The sequence below is a fragment of the Toxorhynchites rutilus genome, chromosome 2, assembly GCF_029784135.1.
Source record: "Toxorhynchites rutilus septentrionalis strain SRP chromosome 2, ASM2978413v1, whole genome shotgun sequence".
NCBI classification, from domain to species: Eukaryota; Metazoa; Arthropoda; class Insecta; order Diptera; family Culicidae; genus Toxorhynchites; species Toxorhynchites rutilus.
In genome coordinates this window covers 160,059,249-160,085,840 of record NC_073745.1, presented here as the reverse complement: position 1 = coordinate 160,085,840, position 26,592 = coordinate 160,059,249, and the positions used below count along the sequence as shown (strand labels likewise).

At 36.7% G+C, this 26,592-nt stretch overlaps 1 protein-coding gene across 1 annotated transcript; it reads left to right on the top strand.

The window, feature by feature from the left end:
- The first annotated feature begins 795 nt into the window (after window positions 1–795).
- On the top strand, window positions 796–22,819 carry LOC129771223 (uncharacterized). The gene is made up of 7 exons (XM_055774648.1): window positions 796–1,178; window positions 16,706–17,162; window positions 21,174–21,317; window positions 21,533–21,601; window positions 22,242–22,331; window positions 22,459–22,642; window positions 22,699–22,819. The coding sequence occupies exons 1-6, from the start codon at window positions 796–798 to the stop codon at window positions 22,507–22,509; spliced, it is 1,194 nt and encodes a 397-aa protein (XP_055630623.1). The 3' UTR covers window positions 22,510–22,642; window positions 22,699–22,819.
- The last annotated feature ends 3,773 nt before the right edge of the window (window positions 22,820–26,592 follow it).

Below are 26,592 nucleotides of genomic sequence, written 5' to 3'. Positions count from 1 at the left end.
TCCGCAGCTTATTTCTTCATAATGAAGTAATAAGTAACACTCCCTGCAAAAACACTCTCGTTGGTACGAAATTCGACATATTCGAAGTGGTAAAAAACTATGTTGTTTACGCTTCAACTTTTTGACATATACTGAAAAAGACGCGCAATGATAGTAGCTTTCCAACGAATGTCTGGGAATTTGATTCACTGGAATAATAATCAAGTTAAGCAATCTGTTGTAAAACCGAAGAAACTTACCGGTACACCTAGTATCAATTGATGGAAATAAAAAGTTTTTCAACAACAATATCGATATTAAAAGGTATCACCCCATGTGTGCAACATGTTCTGCTTCCAGAAATGCTGGGTCACAAATGCGAATTTCGTTTTATTTTTTTATTGGAAATGAGGTGAAATTTCATTTGGTCATATCTGGGGCCGAAATACAAGAATCCAATTAAAACGCCTTATTAAGGAGAGATTTGTACACTGATTGGGCATTGTGATATGAAAAAAAAGTAATTACATTTAGTTCAATTTATCGCCTCCGTCAGTAATTTCACGAGAATATCGATCATTGCAATAGATTGATTTAATGAGAGGGCTCCTAGCACTGCATTCTATATGAACGTTTATTGTCACGACATGACTCCAAAAAGTGAAATGTTAACTACACCATAAAAACGTAATAACATTATGTATAAACAGGAGATTTATCTGAGAAGTAAAATTTATTCTCACTGTGTATCATAGTCGCACTGATTATCATACTCACATTGCCACAGAACCGCTTTCGGAAAGTGTTTCATTCAAAATGGGAAAATGCTTGCGGACGGTCATGCGGCTCAATCTGGTGATATTATATTTCATCGAGAATGCATTCGGTTTGCACACGGTTCGCTCCGATCGGGTTGGCGTCAAGTTGCGATGCAAGTGGTTCATAATTACAGTTGCAAAATGGAGCTGGCCCTTGGCAATATTGGCACTCGGATCGTCCTCCTACGCATTTTCCGTGTTGTTCTATAAAGGATTGGTCTTCGGGGTAGAGCAGAAGTATTTGAAACAATCCATATCTCTCGTCATAGTTTGGCTGCTTAATTTGTTTGTCGCGTTGGTTGTTTACATGCGACAGCTTGTGGATGGTGATAAAATTGACGAATTGAATAAGGATTTCGAAAAGCTCGTCGAGCAATACAGGTAGTATATATGCGTGTTCGTGAGAGTGAATTGTAAATTTGGATTCAAGTTGTGATCTAACGACTCAAACATTAGAATCTTATCCTTCTGTTTCTTCTTAAATGACACTATCGTTCCTAGAGCCACATCGTCTTCTCAGAGAAGATTATATCGTACATTCTGTCAAATACAGTGACTCAAACTCGTAATCGTACTCCACTATGCAGTTTTTTTTCCACTACTTTTGAAGGTCGAAAATAAGCTTTCTAAACATTCTATAAAGATAATGATATATACATCATTTTAAAGCTTAAACCTTCAGCTTTTGGAATATTTCGAGGACAAAAATATAGAGCAGAAAAAAATCGATTTCTTTCTGTTTTCACAGAAATTTTGTGAATTACCATTTTTTTCTAAACAATTTAATAGCAAATTTAATTAACCTTATAAACCAGCTTTCATTTGGTATCTATAACGTTCACATAGGACCTTTTCATACAGAGATATTTTTGTTTGAATGAAAAGTTACCCCCTCGTCTTTGATAATGAATAATTCAATAAACAATGATTGCACCGCAAACCGAAAGGTACATTTAAAAACTCAAATAAATTCTGTACAAGTTTAATTTATTGCTTTGACGAAAACAAATTTATTTTACATTTTTGCATCAATTTTAAAAAAGTACCAAAAACAGGATTTTAGGAAATCATCTTTAGTTTAGCCAACGTTGCAGTACGTTCTAATGTTAGCAGGGAAATTCTTAGCCTAGTGTATCCCCAAAACACCTATGAACTTTTCATATTGATACATTTAGCCATTTTTTTAGTTTGGAGTAAATTGAAGGAGCACTTCAACGCATATTGATTAGAAGTTCATAATGCTACGCGTACTCTTTCGATTTCATGCGTTTGTAGGTTCTATGATTGCAAGGAGTGATGATACTCACACGTATACATACCCAATCTTACATACACATGAACTCCTCACCCACAAACTCATGAAAACGAAAGTTTGTTAAAATTATTCGTCATCAAAAACAAAGGCGAAATTTTTCATTCAACCAAAAATATCTCTGTGTAGAAAGATCCTACAGACACGTTATAGGGATCAAATTAAAGCTAGTTAAATGGATTTGGTATTGACTTGGTTGACAAAAAATTGTGTTAATTCACAATTTTTTTGTAAAGGCATTAATAAATCGTTTTTATATCTTCTCTATATTTTGTTCACTTCATCTACACACACCAAGTTAACAATATGTTCGTGAAATATTCTAAAAGCTAAAGGTTTTGCGCAAGTATCGCACATGTAATTGTATGTAATTATCGCAAGTATCGCACATGTAATTGGCCACGCCAGTGAATAGAAAATTTTCTAGATACTGGCGCCAATAGATAAATGACAATTTTTTCCAAACAGTGCGTCATATTAGACATTTGTGTGAAATCGAAATGCCATGCAGTTTCAGTGGTGCCATATATTTATTTGTACTGGAAGGGGAAAAATCTTTTTCGGATATGGTGAAGACAATAATTAAACAGTGTTATTTGGCTTGCTCTGTAATTTGTATGTTTGTAACATGTTTGTTTGTAGCGTTTTACCACATTAAAAGAAATTTAACCCCCTTCCTGTTGACCGATTGGTCTGAAATTTGGAACACACCTTTATCTCTGCAGTCATTATAAAACTGGGTATTTCATTATTTTAAAAATCCAAGATTGCGGCTGCTACAAAATGGCGGATTACAGATTTTCTCAAAACCCCATCAACATGGGTATCAAATCAAAGGGCTTGACTAGTAGAACACAGTTATGCATGAGGAATGCAAATCCAAAATGGCCGCCTCCACAAAACGGTGATTCACATATTTTCTCAAAACCCTTTTAATATGGGTATCAAATGAAAGGCCTTGACTAGTAGATCACAGTTATAAAATTTTCTAGATACTGGCGCCAATAGATAAATGACAATTTTTTCCAAACAGTGCGTCATATTAGACATTTGTGTGAAATCGAAATGCCATGCAGTTTCAGTGGTGCCATATATTTATTTGTACTGGAAGGGGAAAAATCTTTTTCGGATATGGTGAAGACAATAATTAAACAGTGTTATTTGGCTTGCTCTGTAATTTGTATGTTTGTAACATGTTTGTTTGTAGCGCTTTACCACATTAAAAGAAATTTAACCCCCTTCCTGTTGACCGATTGGTCTGAAATTTGGAACACACCTTTATCTCTGCAGTCATTATAAAACTGGGTATTTCATTATTTTAAAAATCCAAGATTGCGGCTGCTACAAAATGGCGGATTACAGATTTTCTCAAAACCCCATCAACATGGGTATCAAATCAAAGGGCTTGACTAGTAGAACACAGTTATGCATGAGGAATGCAAATCCAAAATGGCCGCCTCCACAAAACGGTGATTCACATATTTTCTCAAAACCCTTTTAATATGGGTATCAAATGAAAGGCCTTGACTAGTAGATCACAGTTATTCATGAGAAATGCAAATCCGAAATGGCCGCCACCACAAAATGACGGATCACATATTTTCTCAAAACCCTTTTAATATGGGTATCAAATGAAAGGCCTTGACTAGTAGATCACAGTTATTCATGAGAAATGCAAATCCAAAATGGCCGCCACCACAAATTAACGGATCAAATATTTTCTCAAAACCCTTTTAATATGGGTATCAAATGAAAGGCCTTGACTAGTAGAACACAGTTATTCATGAGAAATGCAAATCCACGATTGCCACCACCACAAAATGGCGGATCACATATTTTCTCAAAACCCTATCAATATGGGTATCAAATGAAAGGACCTGATTAGTAGAACACAGTTATCCATGAGAAATGCAAATCTAAAATGGCGGCCACTACAAAATGGTGGATTACATATTTTCAGAAATTTATGGAAAATTATGAAAAATGCAAATCCAAAATGACCGCCATCATAAAATGGCGCCATGTTTTTCTCAACGCCCATCAATATGGGTATCAAATGAAGATGCTCGACTGGTAGAACACAGTAGATCATGAAAAATCCCAACAAACATCGAAACATACTTTTAATTCTACTGTCATTATTAAACTGCGTATTCCATGTTCATGGAAAATTTGATTTGGCCGCCGCTAAAAAATGGCTGAATGGCTTGACTTGGAGAATACACTACACTATGAACAACATAATTTCGAAAAGGTCACCGCCATAAAATGGTCCACTATGTATTAGTATCAAATGAAATGATTTCACTAATAGAATACAGTACACCATCGAAATATTCCGAAGAAAGTTAGGTAAGAAACAAAAATTGAAAAAACACAAATTTTTTGGATGGTTTTAATGTAGAGAAACTAGGAAATAAAATAAGTAAAAAAAACCTTTTTAAGTTAAACGGTTTAATGTACTAAGAGCTAGAAAATAATTTGACAAGTAGCTGTTAGTAATTATCACATCCGTTCTTTCATTGATCTAGGGCAATGATGAGACTAAAATAACATCGTGGGGTATATGATGAAACAACTAACTGTGGATAATGGAAATCCAACGTTTATTTCTTACCTAATTTTCTTCGGAATATTTTCATGATGTATTGTATTCTATTAGTCAAATCATTTTATTTGATACTGATATTGAGGGAATTGCAAAAAATACATAGTCGACCATTTAGTGGCGGCGACCTTTTTGAATTTATGTTGTTTATTATGTTTCGTCATTCAGCCAAGTCATTCAGCCATTTTTAGCGAAGGCCAAAATAAATTTTTCAAGGTCATAGAATACGTAGCAGTAGAATTGAAAGTATGTTCCATATTTCAGATCAATCAGTCAATAGGAACGGGGCAATTTTCTATTAATATGGGACAACCCTACAAACATTCAAACATACATAGAACAGGTCAAGCTGAATGAAACCATTTAAAAAGTAATTAGTTGTTTGGGGACTGCGGTCATTTCGGATTTGCATTTTTCATAAATTACTGTCTTCTACTAGTCAATCCCTTTCATTTGATATACATATTGATGGGGTTCTGATAAAATGTGTAATCCGCCATTTTGTAGAGGTTGCCATCTTGGATTTGAATTTCTCATGTATAACTGTGTTCTACTAGTTAAGTTCTTTTATCTGATACCCATATTGATGGGGTTTTGAGACAACGTGTAATCAGTCATTTTGTGGTGGCGGCCATTTTTGATTCGCATTTTTCATAAATAACTGTGTCCTACTAGTCAATCCCTTTCATTTGATATCCATATTGATCGGGTTTAAAGAAAATATGTAATCCGCCATTTTGTGGTGGCGTCCATTTTTGATTCGCATTTTTTATAAATAACTGTCAATCCCTTTCATTTGATATCCATATTGATCGAGTTTAAAGAAAATATGTAATCCGCCATTTTGTGGTGGCGGCCATTTTGGATTTGCATTTCTCATGAATAACTGTGTTCTACTAGTCAAGCCCTTTCATTTGATACCCATATTGATGGGGTTTTGAGAAAATATGTAATCCGTCACTTTGTGGTGGCTGCCATTTTGGATTTGCATTCCTCATGAATAATTGTGCTCTACTAGCCAAGCCCTTTCACCCATATTGAAGGAGTTTGGGAGAATATGTAATCCGCCATTTTGTAACGGCAGCCATATTGGAGTTTTAAAATCATGAAATTCCCAGTTTTATAATGACTGCAGAGATAAAGGTGTGTTCCAAATTTCAGATCAATCGGTCAACAGGAAGGGGCTCAAATTTCTATCGATGTGGTAATGCGCTACAGACAAACATGTTACAAACATATGAACGTACAAACATACAAATTACAGGGCAAGCTAAATAAAACCGTTTAAAAACAGTTCCTATCGGTGCTTTATGAGAAACATCTGTGTTCTTACTGTACAGAACAAAACAAAAAAAAGTTAAAAAAATATACCTTTCCGGATAAATCTGTAGATTTGCCAACACTGGATGGTTCGACGGTACAAGGAACATCAAATTCAATTCCCTCAACGTATACATGGAAGAATCTCCATTCGCGTTGACGGCATTGTGCTTCATGTGTTCGATTTGTGAAGCGAAAATGATAATAGACAATGAAATCATGGAAATATCATGAAATTTATATAAAAACAGCTGATGAAGGTTCAGTACGACGTGTTTTAATTAGTAAATTAACAAGAATTAAAATTTTTCATTTAAATTTTGGCAATTTAAAACTGCCTTCGGGCTTACAAAAACGATAAAGATTAATTTGCCTCCCAAAATGGTTATCGCCACCAGACGACTGTCATTCGTCATCGAGGATAAAGTGACAGCCAAGCTGTCCAGTTGCTGAAAATGTGTATAAACGCACAGCACCAGTCAACTGGTGATCTAAATATGGCGTGCCGTTGACGTTCAAGTAACTGGCGCCAATTACTGGTCAATGTGTAAATCAGCTATTAGTTTGTGTACAGCGCCATCGAAAACAAGTTTACTTTTTTTTTGCTCGGCTAAGAGATGCGGAAGAGGAATATTTGCGCTAGGGTATGCATAATGGATCTCTGCTGAGGCAAATATTCTGCCTTTTTCTTTATTCGAACCAGTTGACCCTTTCCCGTACAACATCGAGTCTCACTCGTGGGTACTTGAATAACATAGGGCGCTAGAACGCTCAGCAGGCTAGTGAAATCACTTAATGTGTGACGTATTAAATAATACGGGAAGGGGTTAACATCGCTTGTTTTAGGTCATCATAAGGGCTTCTCCGGTTTCTTTGATATTGCATCAATGCATCGAACTGACGCTATGGCGAAGCAGACGTTAACCCTTTCATTACGGGAGTGTGCTCCGCCGAAGTGCTACCCCTGTTCGGAGCACTGCGCCAAAAAGTATGCACATCACGCTGGTGTGATCGAAGAGCAGTATGAATTTCATGTCGTCTAAAGACGACGCTCGTACACACAGCTCGTCGCGCGGATGTCGTTTGAGAATAGCGCAACTTAAGGTGAAGGTGGAAGCTAGCCACAAATGGCTGCCACAATGGCGCTCATTTCATTCATCTCCCTCCCTCACCTCTCGCCCGAAAATCAATAATTTTGCGAAACAGTGTGAAGAAAATGATCGTTTTCGCACACTTCCCATCAAATAATATCAACCAGATTCTAATCGATTACTTACAAGATGTTGAATTTTCATCTGCTGTCGCACTGTATAGTGAAAAACGTCGGAAAACTCTAGCAAGTGCTCTGAAAGTTAAATTTTCGTTTTTCAATCTTCCGCATTGGTTTTGTTTGTATTGGTGAAAGCATCGTTATTATTTCGACACTGATGCCAGACAACATCATCGAAACAGCTATAAAAATCACTCAATAAAATGTTATTTGTGAGTCATAGCGTTTCATGTCATGAAAATCAATAGAATGAAATTGTGTTGATATCAATACAATTATTATTTTTACGTTTAATGGGTCTATAATGTATGTTTTAGCAACTTTTACATTGGGTAAGAAAATTGTATCGCAGAGCTCGGAACACTGCCACGGCTGCCTATGCTCTCAAAAACAGTAAACGGAAAAGTATTACATTCAATCAAAATTAAGGCTCTCCAACGTGAATATGTGAAAACAATACGATCAACGAAGGAAAATATTAAGGAATTATCAACATCGAGTTACTATGCGGAAGAACCAAATTAATACCAAAAGACCCCCAAAAGATGCAAATGCACCTTCTATATATATTTATATTTGCAGTTGTTCATCGGAACATATCGTTCATACATTTAACTTTAGTATTGAATTGTTATTTTTTTCAAATGTTTCAAAGACTCGTGTCAATGAAGCGCCACACAGTCTGATAAGTAAATTGATCTATTTACGTGTGCTTTGCTCTTCTCTCACAAATACTATTACCCCATTTTTACTCGTGGGTTTACCTATACTACTACAATGGCTAGCTTCCACCTTCACCTTAATGAGAAGTGTTTATCTTCTTAATCACTTCAAGCCACCAATGCATGGCTCTGTATGAATGTTATGTTGAATGCTCGATTGGTGCTGGTTGGTTTTCGTTGTACGAACGATGTCTAGAGGTGCGAATCTATGAATTCCAATTGCAACTGTTGTCATTGTTGTTGTTGTTTCTATGTGGTGCCTAAGAGAGATTGATGTAGTTATCAGATGTGTAATAATGGTGCTGGTGCAACAAGAATATAATCGCCTGTAGCCGAGTGTATGTCAAGATCAGCTAGTGTATTGTTCTACGAGGGCAAGAATGAATCATCAATCAATTATCTTCAACTGAATCTACGATAAAAAATCCATTTCAGGGCTTTTTTTCTAAAATTTCGGACCATTTTAAAATAATATTAAGCGACTTGAATAACATAGCAGCGTAGTTCTACGTCAACAATGTGGTCGTGTCTTGGACACAACCTCCTTTATTTTTGAAACTTATTATTTATTATGAGAGCTACACAATTAGCAATTTTCAGTTTAATATGTGTAACGGGAGTAAGGATCATGAGGACAAGGGAGCGATACAAACTTCACATAAGCGCCAGGCAAGTAGGGGAAAAGCGGTTAAAATGAACACCCTAAGGAATAAGCCCATTTACTGCGTCCACACACCGCTACAATTTCCGTTCTTCGAAGAATATTATACCTTAACTAATTGTTGTTCAAGATATCAAACCATTTTTATTATAAAAAAAATAGTACATTTCTCATTAAAAGAAAAAAAAAAGATGTAAGATCGAATATACAGGGTTTTCCAAGTTTAAATTACGAAAGTAAATTGAAATAAAATACACTTAGAATTCGAATTTCGATGAAACTTTTTATTTCGAATTAAAGTTTGGTTTATGCCATTATGTGTGAAATACAACATCATTCAAATGTCCACCTAGGGCTTCCTCGCACACCTTAATCCGGAACAGGTAATTTTCGATGACTTTTCGGCACATATGGGGCAGTATCTCGGTCATAACTTCACGAATGTTGTCTTTCAAATGTTCAAGATTTTGTGGAGAGTTGGCATAGACACGGTCTTTCGCATAACCCCACAAAAAAAAGTCTAGCGGGTTCAAATCGCATGATCTGGACGACCAATTGGCATCACCAAAACGCGAAATTATGCGTCCCTTAAATTTCGTTCGCAATATGGCCATGTTCGGTCATGTTGTGTGGCACGTGGCGCCGTCCTGCTGAAACCACATGTCATCCGTATCCATATCTTCAATTTGTGGCAAAAAAAAATCGGTTAACATGCGGCCATAGCGCTCACCATTCACAGTTACCGTCTCGCCGTCCTCATTTTCAAAGAAATACGGCCCGATGACTCCACCAGACAATAATGCGCACCAAACAGTGACTTTTGGCGGATGCAATGGCCTCTCAACAATCACGTGTGGATTTTCTGAGCCCCATCGCTGAAGAAAATTTGATGCGAAAATTCAGCATTTTGCTGCTGTTGTTCGTTCACCCAATCGACGTATGCCTGACGCATTCCATGGTCACCACGCTCTAATTTTTGTACCAGTTGGACTTTATATGGATGTAGGTGCAAGTCCAAATGCAATATTCGCCACAATTATGTGTTTGACAAGCCCAATTGCTGAGCACGCCGTGGAATCGAAACATTCGGGTCATCCTCCACATTGGCAGCAACAGCAGCAATATTTTCGGCCGAACGCACATTACGATGATGCACAGGTTTCACAATATCCGCTACGGATCCAGTTTGTTCGAATTTACGCACTACATTAGCGATTGTGTGCTCTGTAGGCCGTCCATGACGACCAAAATCCGTCCGTAATGCTCGAAAAAGATTTGCCAGTTTTTCATCATTTTTATAGTATAATTTAACAAAATATAACATATTGTAAAATGGCAGACATTCAACTAACGATATGACGCTTTGGTTGACAGCTATGTCAAACGGTTGTCAGCGCAGCGCTGTATACTTTCGGAAGCCCGAAATGGAAAACCCTGTATTTTTATCATGCGGTTAAAATGATCAAATGGTGGTGGTAAAATGAACAATTACACATATCATGCCAAATGGGATAGATTTATGTGTTGTTCCTTATCTAAATTTGTTTAAATCATTATTGAAATAGTAGGTACATGTATGAATCTAGCTGAGCTTATTCACCTAAAGTAGTAATTAGAATTTACTCATAGGTGCGAATAAGTAATAAGAAACACATAACGGTTTACATATTGAGGTTTGGTTTTGGTCGAGGTGGCATATTTTTTCACTGTCAAAGCCACAAAAGGAACCCCTTGAAAAGCAACATTTGATGAGGTAGATCAGCTTTGGAAAACATGACATTGTTAGTCGTTATCCAGTGGTGGCTCATTTTGCCCCAAACAACAAAGTAATTTCGAATGCGAATTAATCACTGAAACCAATCAAAATATCTGTTTACCTCTCATTGAATATGTGAACAGTTGTCCAAACTGATGCTTTGTCAAAGATATCAGGTCGAATAATTTAAATTTCACGGGAAATTCCTTAAATACGATGCGCACAAAATTACACCAAAAAGGCTACCGTGAGAGAAATTTCTGTTTTATTTATTATTTTTTACATTTGACAGTTTCATGCATAACATGGTTTTTTTACGCGGATTTTCCAATTAACGTGGTTTTTTTACGAGGTACGTATCCCCCGCGTAAAAAAAACCTTGGTGTACTTGCAAGTTTTTTCTGTGGCTCCCTCGGTGGTCGAGAACAAGTGTATTTGCTGCTACGCTGAGCGGAATGGTAACGCACGTAATGGTGTATGCGCTTTCTCCGGATTGTTGTGTGACTTTTTCCAGGCTTATCGTATGCGACACACATGGCCTTTCCGGGTGCCAAAGGTTGGCCAAAGTATAGGGATTTCAACACTCCCAAATTGGCACCTTCGCTTGAAAGATATCTAATCAAGCGAGAACTTAATTAGGTCTGAACAGTACAGTACAGTTTTTTTATTAGATTACCTCTTTGTCTCACACCACTCAAATACAAAATGTATCTATTTACTAAATTCTGACTTTTCACAGGTTTCTGTCTTACAAATCAATTACGATCTAGATTTTTAATTCAAATTTCAATACTGATATTTTATGATAGTTTCAAAATTTATACCACCTATATTCCCACTTCCTATTGTGTAACTCTCTATTGCACTTTTCACTTTCCTAGAGATCTACCAAGATCCGTTCTTTACGCTGGTCGAACTGAAAGAGAACTTTCAATCCTTTTCAAATATGAATTTTAATCGTGTACATGACACATGTTTATCATATCTATAATTAGTACATTACACAGTTGCCATTTTTTTCGGCGTTAGAGTATTCCCTTCTAGACCATTGCATATGGTAGCCATTTACACAGTAGCCATTTAGGCGTAAGAGTTTTTCCTTCTGTTCTTCCATTATTCAGTTAGATCGGACAGCGGAGACAGTTGATTTTTTTTTTAATTCGTTTATTTTTACAGGCTCAGTTACTTAAGTTTAAAGGAGCCGAATTCTTAAATATAATTTTAAAACTATATATATAAACAATTTTCTTACATCTATGGTTAGTAAGGTGGAAAACCGATTACTCGCGGTGTACTCGAGTTTAGGAGGGTGACATATTTTTAGGAGAAGGATGGGATATAAGGAAATTGTAACAATGTTGATGAACACTCAATTTATAAATCTATTCGTATATCTATAGTGTATTTACATTTCAAAGACAGTTGATTGATCATTGTTGAGTTATTTATAGAACAGCAGCTCGATGTGTCTTGCAGAGCAGAGCAGTTGTATGGATGAGTCGATCTTATTTCGACCGTGGATCGATCTCCATCGCTGATGATTGTTGCGTGGACGCAGTTATTCTGTAACAACACAAAGATGGTCAATGAGGGCCCTGAGCTGATATTTTGCATAGGGTGTTTTTTCGAGGTGGTGAACATTTTTATGGGGTAATTTTTTGAAATTCGACATGACCGTTTCCATTGGCACCCTAGCGTACTCAAAATCATTGATTGCTCTAACTTTTGATCTGTTGGGTAAAATTTGTTTCATTTTTGCGTGGACATAGCACATGATTTCATCAGGTGCACAAACATTTTCAAAATGACGACAAAAGAACATTGCGTGCGCGAAAAATTTTTGCACGAGTATTTCGGTAATAAGGATCTGTCGCATCGTGCCATCGGAAAAAAAGTTGGGAATCGCGAATTCCGAACGCCTCAGTGGCTAAACCAGTGACTAAAAATTTGCATGCAGAATACCAAAACTCGAGCTCGACTACATACTTTTAAGGTTCAGAAGTTCCAAAACCGTGAAGAGGAACAGAATGCAGTCACAAAAAGTCGTACCCGGAAGTTGTACTACCAGAAGTTGACGAAACCACACTGCGGCGTAATGGATGACGAGACATATATAAAGACAGACTTCAACCAGATTCCGGGAAACCTGTATATGACCAACATCGTTGGATGAACCTCCGGACACAGAAGATGTCGAAGTTCGCCAAGAAGTTCATAATTTGCCGTGCGATATATATTTGAGTAAAACGAAGTACACCTTTCGTTACCGTAAGCACCATGATTGCAAAGGAGTATTTGGAAAAGTGTCTCCAAGAGTGGCTTCTCCCTCTTCTGAAGGCTCTTTACGAATGGTGTAAGGCGAATGATGTCGATTTCGTGACGAAAGATCCCCCAAACACTCCGGGAATGCCAAATACTGGGCCATTATGAAGGGGCGCCTCTCAAAACAACCTAAAGTGGTGGAGAATGTAGAAGAAATGAAGAAAGCATGGATTAAAATGCAAAAAACTGTCGATTCTGAGGTCGTGCAGAAGCTTATGGTTGGGGTTAAGGCCAAGGTTCGCGCATTCGGATATAAAGGTAATTTCGTGAACTTTGGAAGTGAATGATGGCAAAACTAATTCTAGTTCTTTCTACTCCCTGAAAATTTGGTGATAGTCGGATAAAAACTCGAATTTTGAGAATGAATTTTGTGTGTGCGGATTTTAAACGGTACACTTTTTACTGGACCGATTCAGAAAATCGACATATCAAATGAAAGTCAATGAGCTAGTCTTCTCTGCTATCGAAATCGAATCAACTCTACACGTATAGGGTGATAGTCAAGGATTAGAAATTATAAAGACTATTGATAATGTAACCATGTTACAGTCGCTATAAATCAAGGATTGCCAAACGGTAGCCCGCGGTCTATCAGTCGCCCGCGTAGGTATTCCTAGGTGCCCGCCAGCTGGTCTAGGATAATGTCAACTCCAAACGCAATGGATTTGTCGTGATCATTTATAAGGTGGTTATGCTAACCTGAATAGAACATATTAGATGTAAGAGTAGATGTTTCTTCATTAAAGTTTCCGTTTTAATATTTTCTTTCAGATTTTTAGTTGTTTTATATTAATACATCTAGTTGTTAGATCATAACTTGTAAGCAAAATATAGGAACAATTTCAACAATGTTTTCTCTAGGCATACCATTTGTTAAATGACCAATTGAAAATGCTAGAAACATTCGGCGTAAGGTTTAGAAAATCAAAAGAACTAAATTTTTGGAAAAAACTTCGCCTTTTGGAGACTTATGCAGATTTCTCTCATGAAATATAGTCATGTATAGAACAACAGTGACGAATTAGAAAATATAAATTTCTAACATTAAATATTGGGCCCTATATTGTAATTCTAGTTGAAGCGAATTTTGCTCGTTAGCTCTATTATACTGTTATAGATACAGTCGGGTGGAAGATATTTTTTGCAAATACGACACCGAAGCAAATGAAGCAAATAAAGGTTTACACTTTGGGGAGTAATAAACGCATTTTTTACATATAAAAATAATGCACTATGATTTAATGTTCCTTATAGAATGAATATTCCTCAATAGAGTATCAAGTTTCCATTACTAAAGAAATCGCATGTTATGCGAAAACATTTCGCATCGATCGGAATTACGTTCTTTACGTTTGGTGATCATCAGACCCTAAGCCAGTGGTATTCAACCGGTGGGGAATTCCTCCCTATTAGGTCATTTAAAGGGGGGAATTGTGTGAAAAATCTAACTTTCTTATCTTTATAGATAGAGGTATACATAGTTTGACAATGTTGTAGCTCCAATTATTTAAAACATCTTGTAGAACAAAGTTTTTCTCTATCTCTTGAAATAACCGATATAGCGCCTTTTTTTTAAGTTACGTTAGGGTCACGATGAAAAAAAATGTTTTTTTGCTCTAACTTTTATGTTTCAAATGTTACATGCAAACTGTCTTCGAAAGACTTTTAGAGCTTACTAATACAAACATTTTTCGATGCAGAACTTGTCAATATCTCAACTTTACTCAAAGTTATTGATATTTCTTCCCAAAAAACATGCTCTTTTCATTTGTTTGTCATTCTTTCTGGGGAAAACATAAAAAATGTTTGTTGACGGAATTTGAAAGAACATATTTCACTCTATATAATATGTGATTTTCAAAACTATGTTATTTTTTGTGTTTGAGTAAATTAAAATTGAAATCATGAGTTTTTGGATGAAGACCCATCAATAACTTTGAGCAGGACTAAGATATTGACATGTTCTGCATCGCAAAATGTTGGTATTGATATGCTCTGAAAGCCGTATAAAGACCATTTTGACGAATCGACGTTCGACGAATTTCGACTTTGGCGGAAATCGTTCAGGCGCAGGTACCATACTGACTTGACAGAATTTATTTACCTTTTTTTTTGAAATCAGATACAAGTAAAAACCAAATTTGTTGCGACTATAACTTGAAACCCGTTTGTATTCTTTCATTATTTTACTGATATGCTACAGACTTCCTTACAAAATACCGATAGGGTGGAAGCACTGGGATAATTTTCGAAAGAGAGGGAATGGAGCAAAAAAGTACTGCTCTAAGCAGTACCCTAATTGGCAAGGTTTGCTAGAGTTTATCTTTCAGCTTCTTGCAATAGTGTTTACAGTGAAAGACTGTTCACTGAAACTGGCCTGGTGCACGAATTAAAGCGTTATCGGTCGGTTAAAAAATTTATAATAAAAGTAATAGTGTTAATGAATTTATGTTATGAGTTAATATTGATTTGATTTTGAAAAAAGAATCATTTTGTGTTAATGGGAAATTATTGTTTTTTTTCCCCAATATCCGGTTGCCGGATATCCGTTTCATCTGTTCTTAAGCTTTTAAGTAATTGAGGAATGTAATAATCATCTATTTTTATGGAAAATAAATACTTTGTATGTTCATAAATCACAATTTCCTCCAAAAAAAATCAACGATATTGATTGATGAAACTTTATAAAAATAAAGTATTACTTATCAATTGTTTAGTAACAGATAATTATTTTTATTTTATAAAATAATTTATCATTTGATATTTATTAGTATTACTTATGATTTTCCTCAAATTAATCCTTCTATACTCGAGCATACGGTCTCACAGACCAAGAAACAATAATTTTGTTTTGAGGAGGCTGAATTAAAGGGCTATTTCTTCTTCTTGAATGGCACTAACCTTCCTAGAGGAACTTCGCCGTCTCAACGTAGTATTACTTGCGTCATTATTATTAGTACTTGGTTGATATTTCTATGCTAAATAACACGCCTTGAACGCAATCTGAGTGGCAAACTCTAGAATACGCGTGACCACAGTGCAAGTCGGAGGAAATTTCTTTGACGAAAAATTTCCCCGACCAGAACGGGAATCGAACCCGACCCCCGGCATGTTAGGTGTGACGCTAACCACTCGGCCACGGGTGCACATTAATTATTGGTTAATTTTATTAACCAATTAATTAGTTATTGGATTGGTAGACCGCAGCCTAATATTATGAACAGTTAATCGCCCGTAATGCTCAAAAGTTTAACCACCCCTGCTATAAATCAATGTAGGCGCATGGTAGTCTAGTCGGGTGTGATTGGTAATATTGAACGAAGACTAAAAAAATGGTCACTTCGAAAATCATAATTCAAAACCGAAAAAAAAATTAATGTTTTTTCTGTTTCTTCTTTTTTTAATGGATATGTTGTGTGAGAAGACCTAAGCTTTCAAGAAAAATATAAACAAATATAGCACCCTCTATTTCTAAATCATATACTATAAAAATAAACACAATTAAAAATTACGAAAACAAACTTTTTTTGCATGTGAAGACTTGATTATTGTCTTTCATTTGATATGTCGATCATCTGCAGCGATCCAGTAGTTCAAACGTTATGATTTTTTTTGAAAAAGAGGGGAAAAATTATTTTTCGAATCATCATAAAATGGAAATGGACACCCTAATCAAACATAAAAATTACCACCCTAATCAAACATAAATCTAATATTTTGCGATAGAGAACAAGCTACCAATTTTCGCGATAATCGGAGAACCAATATATCGATTTGGTATAGAATGATTGTATGTTAAGTACATATACCATTGATTCAATAAAATCCTCGATTGGCTTTTATTCTCTATAATATAATATTATCTTTAAGGTGATTCTCCAGTTCGATTCGCATTCAACAATTAATCCATTTCTCTTCTCTCTTCCTTAATTTGCAGTGGCAGTTCTGTGATAGAATTTCAACGGTTGAAAGGCCTAGTGCTGCTGTTGACATATGAGGCGGCTACTCTCGTTGTTCTGTGGTTAAACATAAACCCGACGTATCGGTTTTACTCGGGCCACGATTGGTTCCTGTCGGTGGCGGTGATGGCACCGATTACGATACGCTCATTACTGGTCACTCGCTATTGTGTAAATTTTTCATCGGTTGGCCGTATCGTACGTGAGTTAAACCGCGAACTGTCCATCCGGGTGCGTAGGTTCCATAGAATGCAAGCGAAGCCAAATATTAGCTTTCATACATTAACAAACATCGAACTCAAATTAACCGATCATTTGGATGGGCTAATTATTCAATACGACAGAATGCACGATGTTGTAATGGCGATAATTGAAATATATTCACCGTCTATTTTGTTTGTACTCGTTTTGGATTTTGGACAAATGACATTTGAGGTAAGCTTATCCAGGTAATTGTGTACAGTATGTAAGCACTTTCAAGCAATCAAGCACAAGAGTCAGACTGGGTGATTAATTGTGATTATGCTGTGGTTAGGGTGATGCATACATGCATACACGTGACAAAAGATCAATTGTTTTTATATGAATGCGTGCTTGTCAATTTACAAACTTCTGGTGTTTCATTTAATATGTTACCATGCATTACAACTGGAGTTCAGATTTGTACTGTTGGAGCTAGTGATTGATGATTGGTATTAGCGCCCGTGGCGTTTATTAATATGGTTATTATATGCATTACATATAACGTTATCATGATGAGATGTTTGATTAGCATGAAAGCAATCACGTAATATGCTACACACAATATGTGATCAGAATATGGCAACAGATCATGGGGCAACAATAGTATGTAAATTTGTTGATAATTATCCCTCACGATTGATCAAAAACGATTTAGTTTATTGATCGTGGTAATCTTCTTAAAATTGTACCGTAATTTAAAAATAATCAGCTAATTTTTTTTTCAGCATTAAAATTGGTACCACAATTTAATTACTTAATTTATTTTAATATTTGTATTTGTTGATATTACGATATTTTTGAAGAAGTGTTCCCAATAACGAGTTCGAGTTTCATGCTGTATGCCTTTCTATCCCGATTAATTCCGGGTGCTAACTCTATCTCCTCACCCTACGTCAGGGATCTTAGTGAAAAATAGGAGTAACTTTTTGAGCAAGTGATTTTATTCCCTATTTTAGAATATTGTTCAATGAAATATATAAATTCATGTTAGTGGCGTGAAATATTTATTGAATATAATGCAAAAGATCATTACCGGACTATTCTTATCTGATTTAAGTCACCGGATTGAACGGTTTCAAATAGTATTCGTCTTTAGATTCATTCGTGCAAAAGCAAAATCCAAATTATTCGCTAAATAAAATGGTCACACATGAATTATATTCAGTTGCTTACTTTCAATTAGTAACATGAAAAAATACGAATTTGGTTATTTGAGTAGGGGTATCAAAAAATACTCTGTTTTGGGAAGGCTGAATTAGATGACTATTAAAACTGAATGAAGATGAAGAAAACATATTTTCTGGAGTTTTTTCATTCAATTATACCCTCTTCTTCAGATAAATACAAATAAAGCCTAAAAAATACACAATAGCAATATTACAGAGAAGTTCAACTTCCGGTCTGTGACACTGGCGCGAGTATACAAGTTATGATTTTGCACGCGAGTACGGGAGAGTTAACATCTCCAAAGTGAATGGCCTCTCTCACGATCTTAGTCTTTTGACGTAGAACTACGTCTTTCATTGAGGGTGCCAAATTAGAAAACAGGTCACGTTTTTATGAAATAAAATTACCGTAATAACTATTTTTGCCGCGAACGGATTTTGGCGATTTACATACCAAACGAATCGGGAATTCCCTAAGATTTTTTTGATATGCTTTACATTATAATCCCATAGTCTGTATATGGTTTAAAATGATGAAAATTGGAAGCATTCCTATTTTCTCATACATTTGTTCTGTCCATTTATGTGCTTTCCCGAACAGAGCTGTCAATAACGAGCATCTTATCGACGAACAACGAAGGGAAACTCGGAGATGAATGAATCGTAAGATTTAAAGCTTCCGTAAACAAAGGAAAAGAAGAAGAAGAACGAAGGGAAAATCGTAAGATGTAAAGTCTCCGTGAAAAAAGGAAGAGAAGAAGAACGAAGGGGAATATTTGCCTAGAGTACAAACAGTGGATCTCGCTGAGGCAAACTTTCATTCTTCGTGAGAAAATCGACTGAACAACATCGTTGCTGGGCGAGCTGGACGGCGAGGGATCGAATATCATGGATAAAGTAAAGTTTTCCAAGGGCCTTTTTGAAGGTTACAGACGAATGAACTGAAGAAGTATGAAGTATCAAGCAAGAAAGAAAGGTAAACTTTTAGTATCGTTCTGTATTCAAAGCAATGAATATCGTTTGTTCTTGTTTTGCGTCCTCACATGTTTTCGTTTCGGATTGAGCTGTGGACGCGACCAAATTACTCACTCGCTGATGTCTTTGGCATTGCAATCATTGCATCAAACTGACGCCATTGCATTAAAGCTCTGAGCTACCCAATTGTGTGAGAAACCATCAAGCTAGGCTATCGTCAGCACACCAAGAAAATAAATATTCAGGAATTTTGTCAGTGATTTGGTTTCGCATGACGGTAGGAAAACTCTCTTCACAAAGGATGGAAGCTAAGCTAATCTAGACTGGCAATATCAACAGAAAGGACTTTTGTTGAGAAGAGCGCAAAACGGAGATAAGTTTGTGTATATTTAGTTGCTTCTAGCCATCGTATATGGATTGTGTGCGTACGAAGATGCACTATTATTACCCGTACGTAAAAATAGTGCATCTTCGCTACGCTGCAACCCCATTTGTATCTGCTCCCGTGTGCATTGGCCCTGTAACGATGCAACAATCGCCTAATTTTTTTATGCTATGATTGATGATTGTTTGGTGTTGCAAATTATGCAGTCATAATGATAAATATAAACAAGAAGGGAAGATGCCGAAACGTCGATGTCAACGTTTAATGATGTTTCCTCCGTTGTATCCCTGTAATATCCCTCCTATCCGATCGATAAACTTTTACTTAGTCGCGGCAATACATACACATACTCTTTACAGATACACAGGACGAAGGTTGTGCAGGCCACTGAACATTCAACAAGAGCCAAAGGTTGTACCGCTCATGACAACACTACACGAGCTGAAGATTGTACCGTCTAGTGACCATTCTACCCTGGATCCCTCGAGTCAAGAGAGGTGCACCACGATTGATATGAGCTACAGACTAGGGAGGCGTCGCTGATCAATGGTCAGTTGCACCCCAATAGGAAGTATCCCGTGTCGGCCACACATACAGAGTACTGGAGACTGCAACATCCCAATTATGAGAAGCTTTGTAATACTAACCTCGAGCCAACCGCGAGTAATCGGTTACATATTACTGACATAGTTGTAAGACAAAAATTGTCAAAATATTGAACTCCCGGCCCGGTCAAGCTAACGTCATATGTGCCCTAATAAAATATATATTTCGGAAAAAAAGAAGGGAAGATAGCGAGAGGGAAATATTTACGCTAGGGTATTGGTAATGAATCTCTGCTGAGACAAATATTCAGCCTTTTTCCAATCAGTTAACATTATTTGTTTTCTGTTATCAATGCATTGAACTGACGCTATGGTGAAGCAGGTGTTAAGGTTGTGCACCGAAAAAATATTTGGGGAATACCAAGTTATTCAATAAGTTATATTAAGTTATTAATTTATTTGGGCTCGCGTGTCAGTCGCAAAACTGCTTTCAACTAGGATTGCATTTGGGCTAATATTGATCATAATGAAGCAGTGCTACTCTTTTCGAGGTTGTTGATATTAACAGATAGAGTTTATTTCGTTTATTGAGTCACCAAGAAAGTAAATGTCGTTCTAAAATGTTGTATGCGATTTGGTTTCACTTGCCAGTAGCAAAACTTTCTCCACTAAGGATGACAGCTGCACTTATCTCGAGCATATATTCTTCTGCGAGCACAAGAATGAATCTTCAAACAATTATCGTTAAATTATTCTACAATAAAAACACATTTCAGGGCAACTAAACTGGTAGAATGGTTATTTCAAAATTTTCGTAGCATTATAAAAAAATATCCGCAGTTATAAACAAGCGACTTGAATTAAACTACAGCGTAGTTCTACGTCAACAATGCGTTCGTGTCTTGAACACAACCTCTTATAATTTTTTTTCTACCTAATTCTTATGTTTTGTTCCATAATTCAACGGAGAATTGAACTTTTCACATTAATTCTTATGTTTCGTCACTATGTGGGGAGTTGTTATTTTATTCCCATCAATTAGCAGAAAGCAACGGACAGTACAATGCAAAATAACATGCATTCATGACTGTAGATTAATCATCATCATTTATTACCACCTTCTTTATTGCAGATGTATATGCTCTATTGTGACTTGGCGCATACCTCGTTGGACAGCGATGATCTCCATACGGTGATCTTCTCACTTGTGTCAGCGGTACTCAGTTTTCTCGAAATAGCATTCGTTGTTGATGGAACATCAAAGTACACCGTGGGGGTAATTGAAATTTTGCTTCACCTTTTTACTGTTAATTAGCACCTGGTATTCGATTTACCGTTCTGTGGCGTTCGGATAGAGTCTCGTAGGACCTTCCTCAATTTCATGTTTTTCGTTTTTATTGTATCGAGTTTAATACTTCATTTTTAACTACATGATTTCTACTAGACATTATGGATGACCAATTTGTGTGTTTATAATTTGTTGATTTACAGTTGGAAGAATCTATTGAATGGTTGCAGCGCATTGGCATTCATTGCATCGATGGGCGGCTGGCTAAAAGTGTAAGTTTTTTATTTTTTTTCTTTAAATCTTGGACTGGGTACACTTTGTTTATTTCCCATCGGTCTCCAACCGATTAGACTAACGGATCTAATACAATCACTTGGAAGAGGCGTTATCAGCTATTACGTTTATTACCAAGATTCATATCATTTGAAAATATGAGTTCATTTCGTTCTTTGTTTTTAAGAGGTTTTAACTTTGCGTTCATTTGTCTCTGGATAATGAGCATTATCAAATTTTGTAGAACATATACAGCAACATCCTGTACTGGGAATCGACAATAAAAAAATATGAAAATATTACTGAAACGGTGGTAATTTGAGTTATGGATAGAGAAAAAGTTAATCAGAAAATGCGATCCCAGTGATACACTAGTGAGATGGTGCGTTGTTGTGTTGCAACATCCATAATTTCTGCATACATAAATCGCCACAAAAAAAACCCCAGATAATGTTCTTCATATACTGTCTGACTATCTATCAATAATTACAGAATCAAATGTGAGGAAAAAAGCTCAATTTAGCGACAAGTTGTTAGTAATTAAGACAATCAATTACAACATCGTACATTTTAGTACGAAATTAGAACTTGTTGTGTTCTATTCCAAGTGTAAATTTAACCTAGAATTCTATCTTCTAGGTAGCTACACTATCCCAACTATGCAATCGCGCCCATGGAGACGTTATATCGTTCTACTATTTCGCATTGGACAGGTCTTTTCTCATGACGGTAAGTTCACTTGTTCCACCTTCGCTGGTTATTGCCTCCCACGGTCCACGGCTGTGAAACAACGAGCGAATGTGCAAGTCTCTGCTGGATCCGATTCTAGGCTATAAATTTTACGTGTTGCTTTCAGATTATCGCAGCCTCGTGCTCATACCTAATTCTGCTTATACAGACCGTTTGAAAGGCGTAATCTACGGCGTGACATATTGCGGCTCGTCCAGGCGTAGCACTAATTCGCTTCGCTAAAATCAATTTCATCATATCAACGGACCTGTTGAGAGATTGTTGAAAGCGCGCTTCGAGTAGATATATGGGTAAATTAAAAAATGACGATGTACGATGAGTTCTCTTTCCTATTTCCATCTGTCAGTTTCAGAAACGTGCGAATATTTCAAACGTCATGCAAACACCCGAAGCGATGCAGCGATGAAGCCTACCGGCGCTTAATGATTCATATGGGCTTATTATTTTTGGTTGGTGCTGATTTGGGGAGTTTATCGGATGATTGAAGCGACCTGATGACAAATCAGCGTTTATTGATTGCACGACTGAACAGTTGTTCCATGCTAATAACTATAAACATGTACACTCAGTATACTATATCATTTCGTTTATCTAATGTAATTTGTTTGATTCTGATTTGTAGCTAAGAGTTGGAATCTCTGCATAATAACACAAAAGTTTCATATCTAGGATTACTAAATGTAATAATAATAGTTGTAATTGCAGAAATAAAACATAGAAATCATTACATAATAATGAAGACAATTATCATTCAACTCAAATAGATATTGTTGAGAAGTTCAGCACTATGATTGTAGTGAAAATAATAAAAAAAAATAAAAAAGTAACAAATTGAAATCGTTTATTTAATTCAAATCAGAGAGTTCAAACATTGATGATGTCGAACGACCTTTCGAAATTACAAAACAATTGTTGACCAATCGTTAATTGACGTTGAATAGATGACACCTAGAAGATGTGTGTTTACAATTTAACAATTGAACAATTTACAATAAATTACGCATGGGTAAGTTACTTTCGTTTACTCACACTGAGCCAATAACAGCAACACGATGGTGAAACTATGGATACACACCTGGAACAAAAAGATCGTCGGATGCGTAGAAAGCAGCGATGGAAGTCATTCAATGTGACAAAAAATAAAAAAAAATAGCTGATAAGATTATGTCATCCGTGTTAAGGGACGCCGGCTAGTGACCATTCTATCCTGGATTCCTCGAGTCGAGAAGACGCACCACGCTAGATATGGGGTACATATTAGGGGGGCGATGCTGATTAATGGTCAGCTGCATCCCAATAGGAAGTATCCCGTGTCGGGCACACGTACAGAGCATTGGAGACAGCAACATCCCAATTACGAGAACACTTGTAATGCTAACCTCGAGCCGACCGCGAGTAATCGGTTACAAATTACTAACATAGATAATAAGAAAAACTGTCAAAATATTGAACTCCGGCCCCGTCAGGCTAACGCCATATGAGCCTTGATAAAAATATATATTTTGGGAAAAAAAGGGACGCGCATAGTATTCTTTTTATCGACTATCGATCATCAATTGTGGATATCAATAAAATGAAGGAAAAAATGCTCGTATGCAAAAGGAGTAAAATTTGTTACCGTCGAAATACGGAACAATTCAATGTTACCGTTGTAGAATTTTGTGCTTGTTTTGTTTGTAGAACATTTGTTTTTTTTTGTGACTGGTCTCAAATAAAGATTGTCGTTAGATTTAAATTTTTTGGCCAATCAATATTGTACCCACTAACTCAAGCCCACTGTGCCGAAAAACGGTGTAACGCTTGGGTGAATCATCAATCCCGCCTATCTGTCACCAAGTATGGAAAAGTTCATTCGCTCATTTCTCCACACCTAATTATAAATCACTCTTGTATCTTCTTGGAATAATCATGGCGAAAAGAAAGCAACAAACAATCGTGAGATTGCGCGATGAATCATTTTACACTTCCCGAACATCTTCATTCGGGACTGATAGTGAACATAACAAAACAAAGAGTGGAAAACAACATTCAATGAATGCTACTTTGGCAGGATCGCACGAATCAAAATAACGAGTGAGTTAAAATAGACTGAATCTGCGTGTATATATGATTTTATTTTTCCTTGTACTCTGTCAGCATTCAAGTGCACATGAATCCATCTTCCCGTTACCTTGCGTTAATATGGTCTTTTGCGTTGGCTAGGATCGTTTCATACTGGAAACAAAAAAATGTCATTGCAATAGTGCACAGGAAACAACTCGATTTCAACTATCTACCTATATTTTACTACCGCGATCGAGGTTCAATGATTGCTATTTGAGTGAAAAACGAATTATTTTACAGAGGTACTCGCTGGCTCAAGCAAAAGTTTCCAATTTGATTCTATCACCATCTGATGTCATTCTGAGAGGCAAATGAGGGAATACAAAAATGAGAATAGATGAGCGTAATCGAGAAAGTATTTTTCCGTTCAAATCGAGAATGAACTTTGCGAAGATGATAGATGAATGTATTCTGTCTCAAATAAAGTGAGGCATAAACGGAGAATAGAAGGGTGAGTTTTATCTGTGAATGAGTTTGTTGAACGAATTTCGATTCGATTTTGTCCATATTTGGCTGTCACTGTCACTGCCTCTGACAGTAACTGGAAACAGGAAGGATGGAAGGAACAGAGGGAAAAGAGAAGAAGAACGGATAACGCGGAGAGGAGAGGAAGTTTAAAAGGAAAGCGGAAACGATGGGATCGGGCATTAAGGTCTAAGATAGAAAGCGATATAGACGTGAATTGAGAAAAAGGAAAGTTTCTTGGGACAGTAAGCAGCTGTGAAGCGAAAGTACGCGAGGAGTACCAGCCACAGACACTTGAGGGTGTCAGCGGTATGATCATGACACAATTTCTGTCCACCGATTTACGGTGCAGTGGAAGAACACCATTGGGACCACCTTCCTGAGGGAAAGCAGTTCTCGCCATTCGGGAACACCATTCGTCGAGGCAGAATCATTCCGCTCTCTGGAGGAGTCAACTATCGTTGGGACCTAGCGAAGTAGCGACGGTGGTGGCCGTAAAACGCAGCTGGAGTTTGAGTCAATCCTGCGTTCCGGTTTCATCGAGAATAAGAGAAGGTAAAGACCATCGACGACGGAGCACATGGGCATTACTAACCCGAAAATAAAAATCGATTCAGTAAATTTAGTAAATTTATATTAATTTTTAATAAGACCAGTCCCTTCTACTCCGGTGGCGTTCAATTGTCCGTCTTGATTGCGCGCGTCTTAGTGTGAGTCCTCCCGATATCGGAAACCGACCCTGAGAAACGGTACAGATGAGCTAGCTGGGCAAAGTACCGAGCAAAAGGTAACTTTCAAGTAGGGGAAAATGAGGGAATTTGGACCACCTAAGCAAATCGCCTAATAACCAAACCAAAAAATGTCACATTGTATACTAAGCTATATTGTTTTCTCTCAATCAATAATGTTTAATCATTATATCAAGCTTTAAACTACCAACTATATCATAAAATAAAAGAGATGATTTTTGGACATTGCAAATTTGATGCGGAGTGATTTGGACCATCTGTAGGGTGATTTGGTCCAGTGTGTGTTTCATCGAAAAAAAACATACTTATGTTTATGTAAAGTATTTTGGTATAATGTTACGACCAGTAACAGTGTTCTGGGATCGATACCAGGTGTCTTGGCCAGATTCCACACCGGCAAAATTGGATTGAGACCATCTCGAATCCTGCATGGATTTTTTCACTGTTGTTCGAGCATTTTCAAACACTTTCGATGCTTGGTCAAAGAAAATCCGTTCTTGATGGCCTGCGTTGCTCTTTCAAGCTCCTCCTTCTTCCAACGTTGTCTGTCCATCCTCTTTTTGTAATTCAGCGGCATCTGGAGTCAATTAGACCAAAGAAAAGCCTTAAATCTGTAGGACCAATTCACCCCACACAACATGCAAAAATTAAAATGCAATTAATTTCATTTATTGTTATCAAACTTACAGTTTCAAATTGTTCCTCTTCTGTAGGTGAACAGAACTCTGCTGCACAATATACGAAAAGTTAGTTTAATCAACGGGAAAAACCTTAAAACTACGATCGGAAAATTCACATTTTTCGACAATCAAAGTGCTTGATGTGTTCATGCTACCATTTCCTTCCACCAGTTGAATTTTACCAAAGTTTTTTTACGTTAGTCACATAGGGTTCATTAATAGAAGAAGATGACATTATAAAAA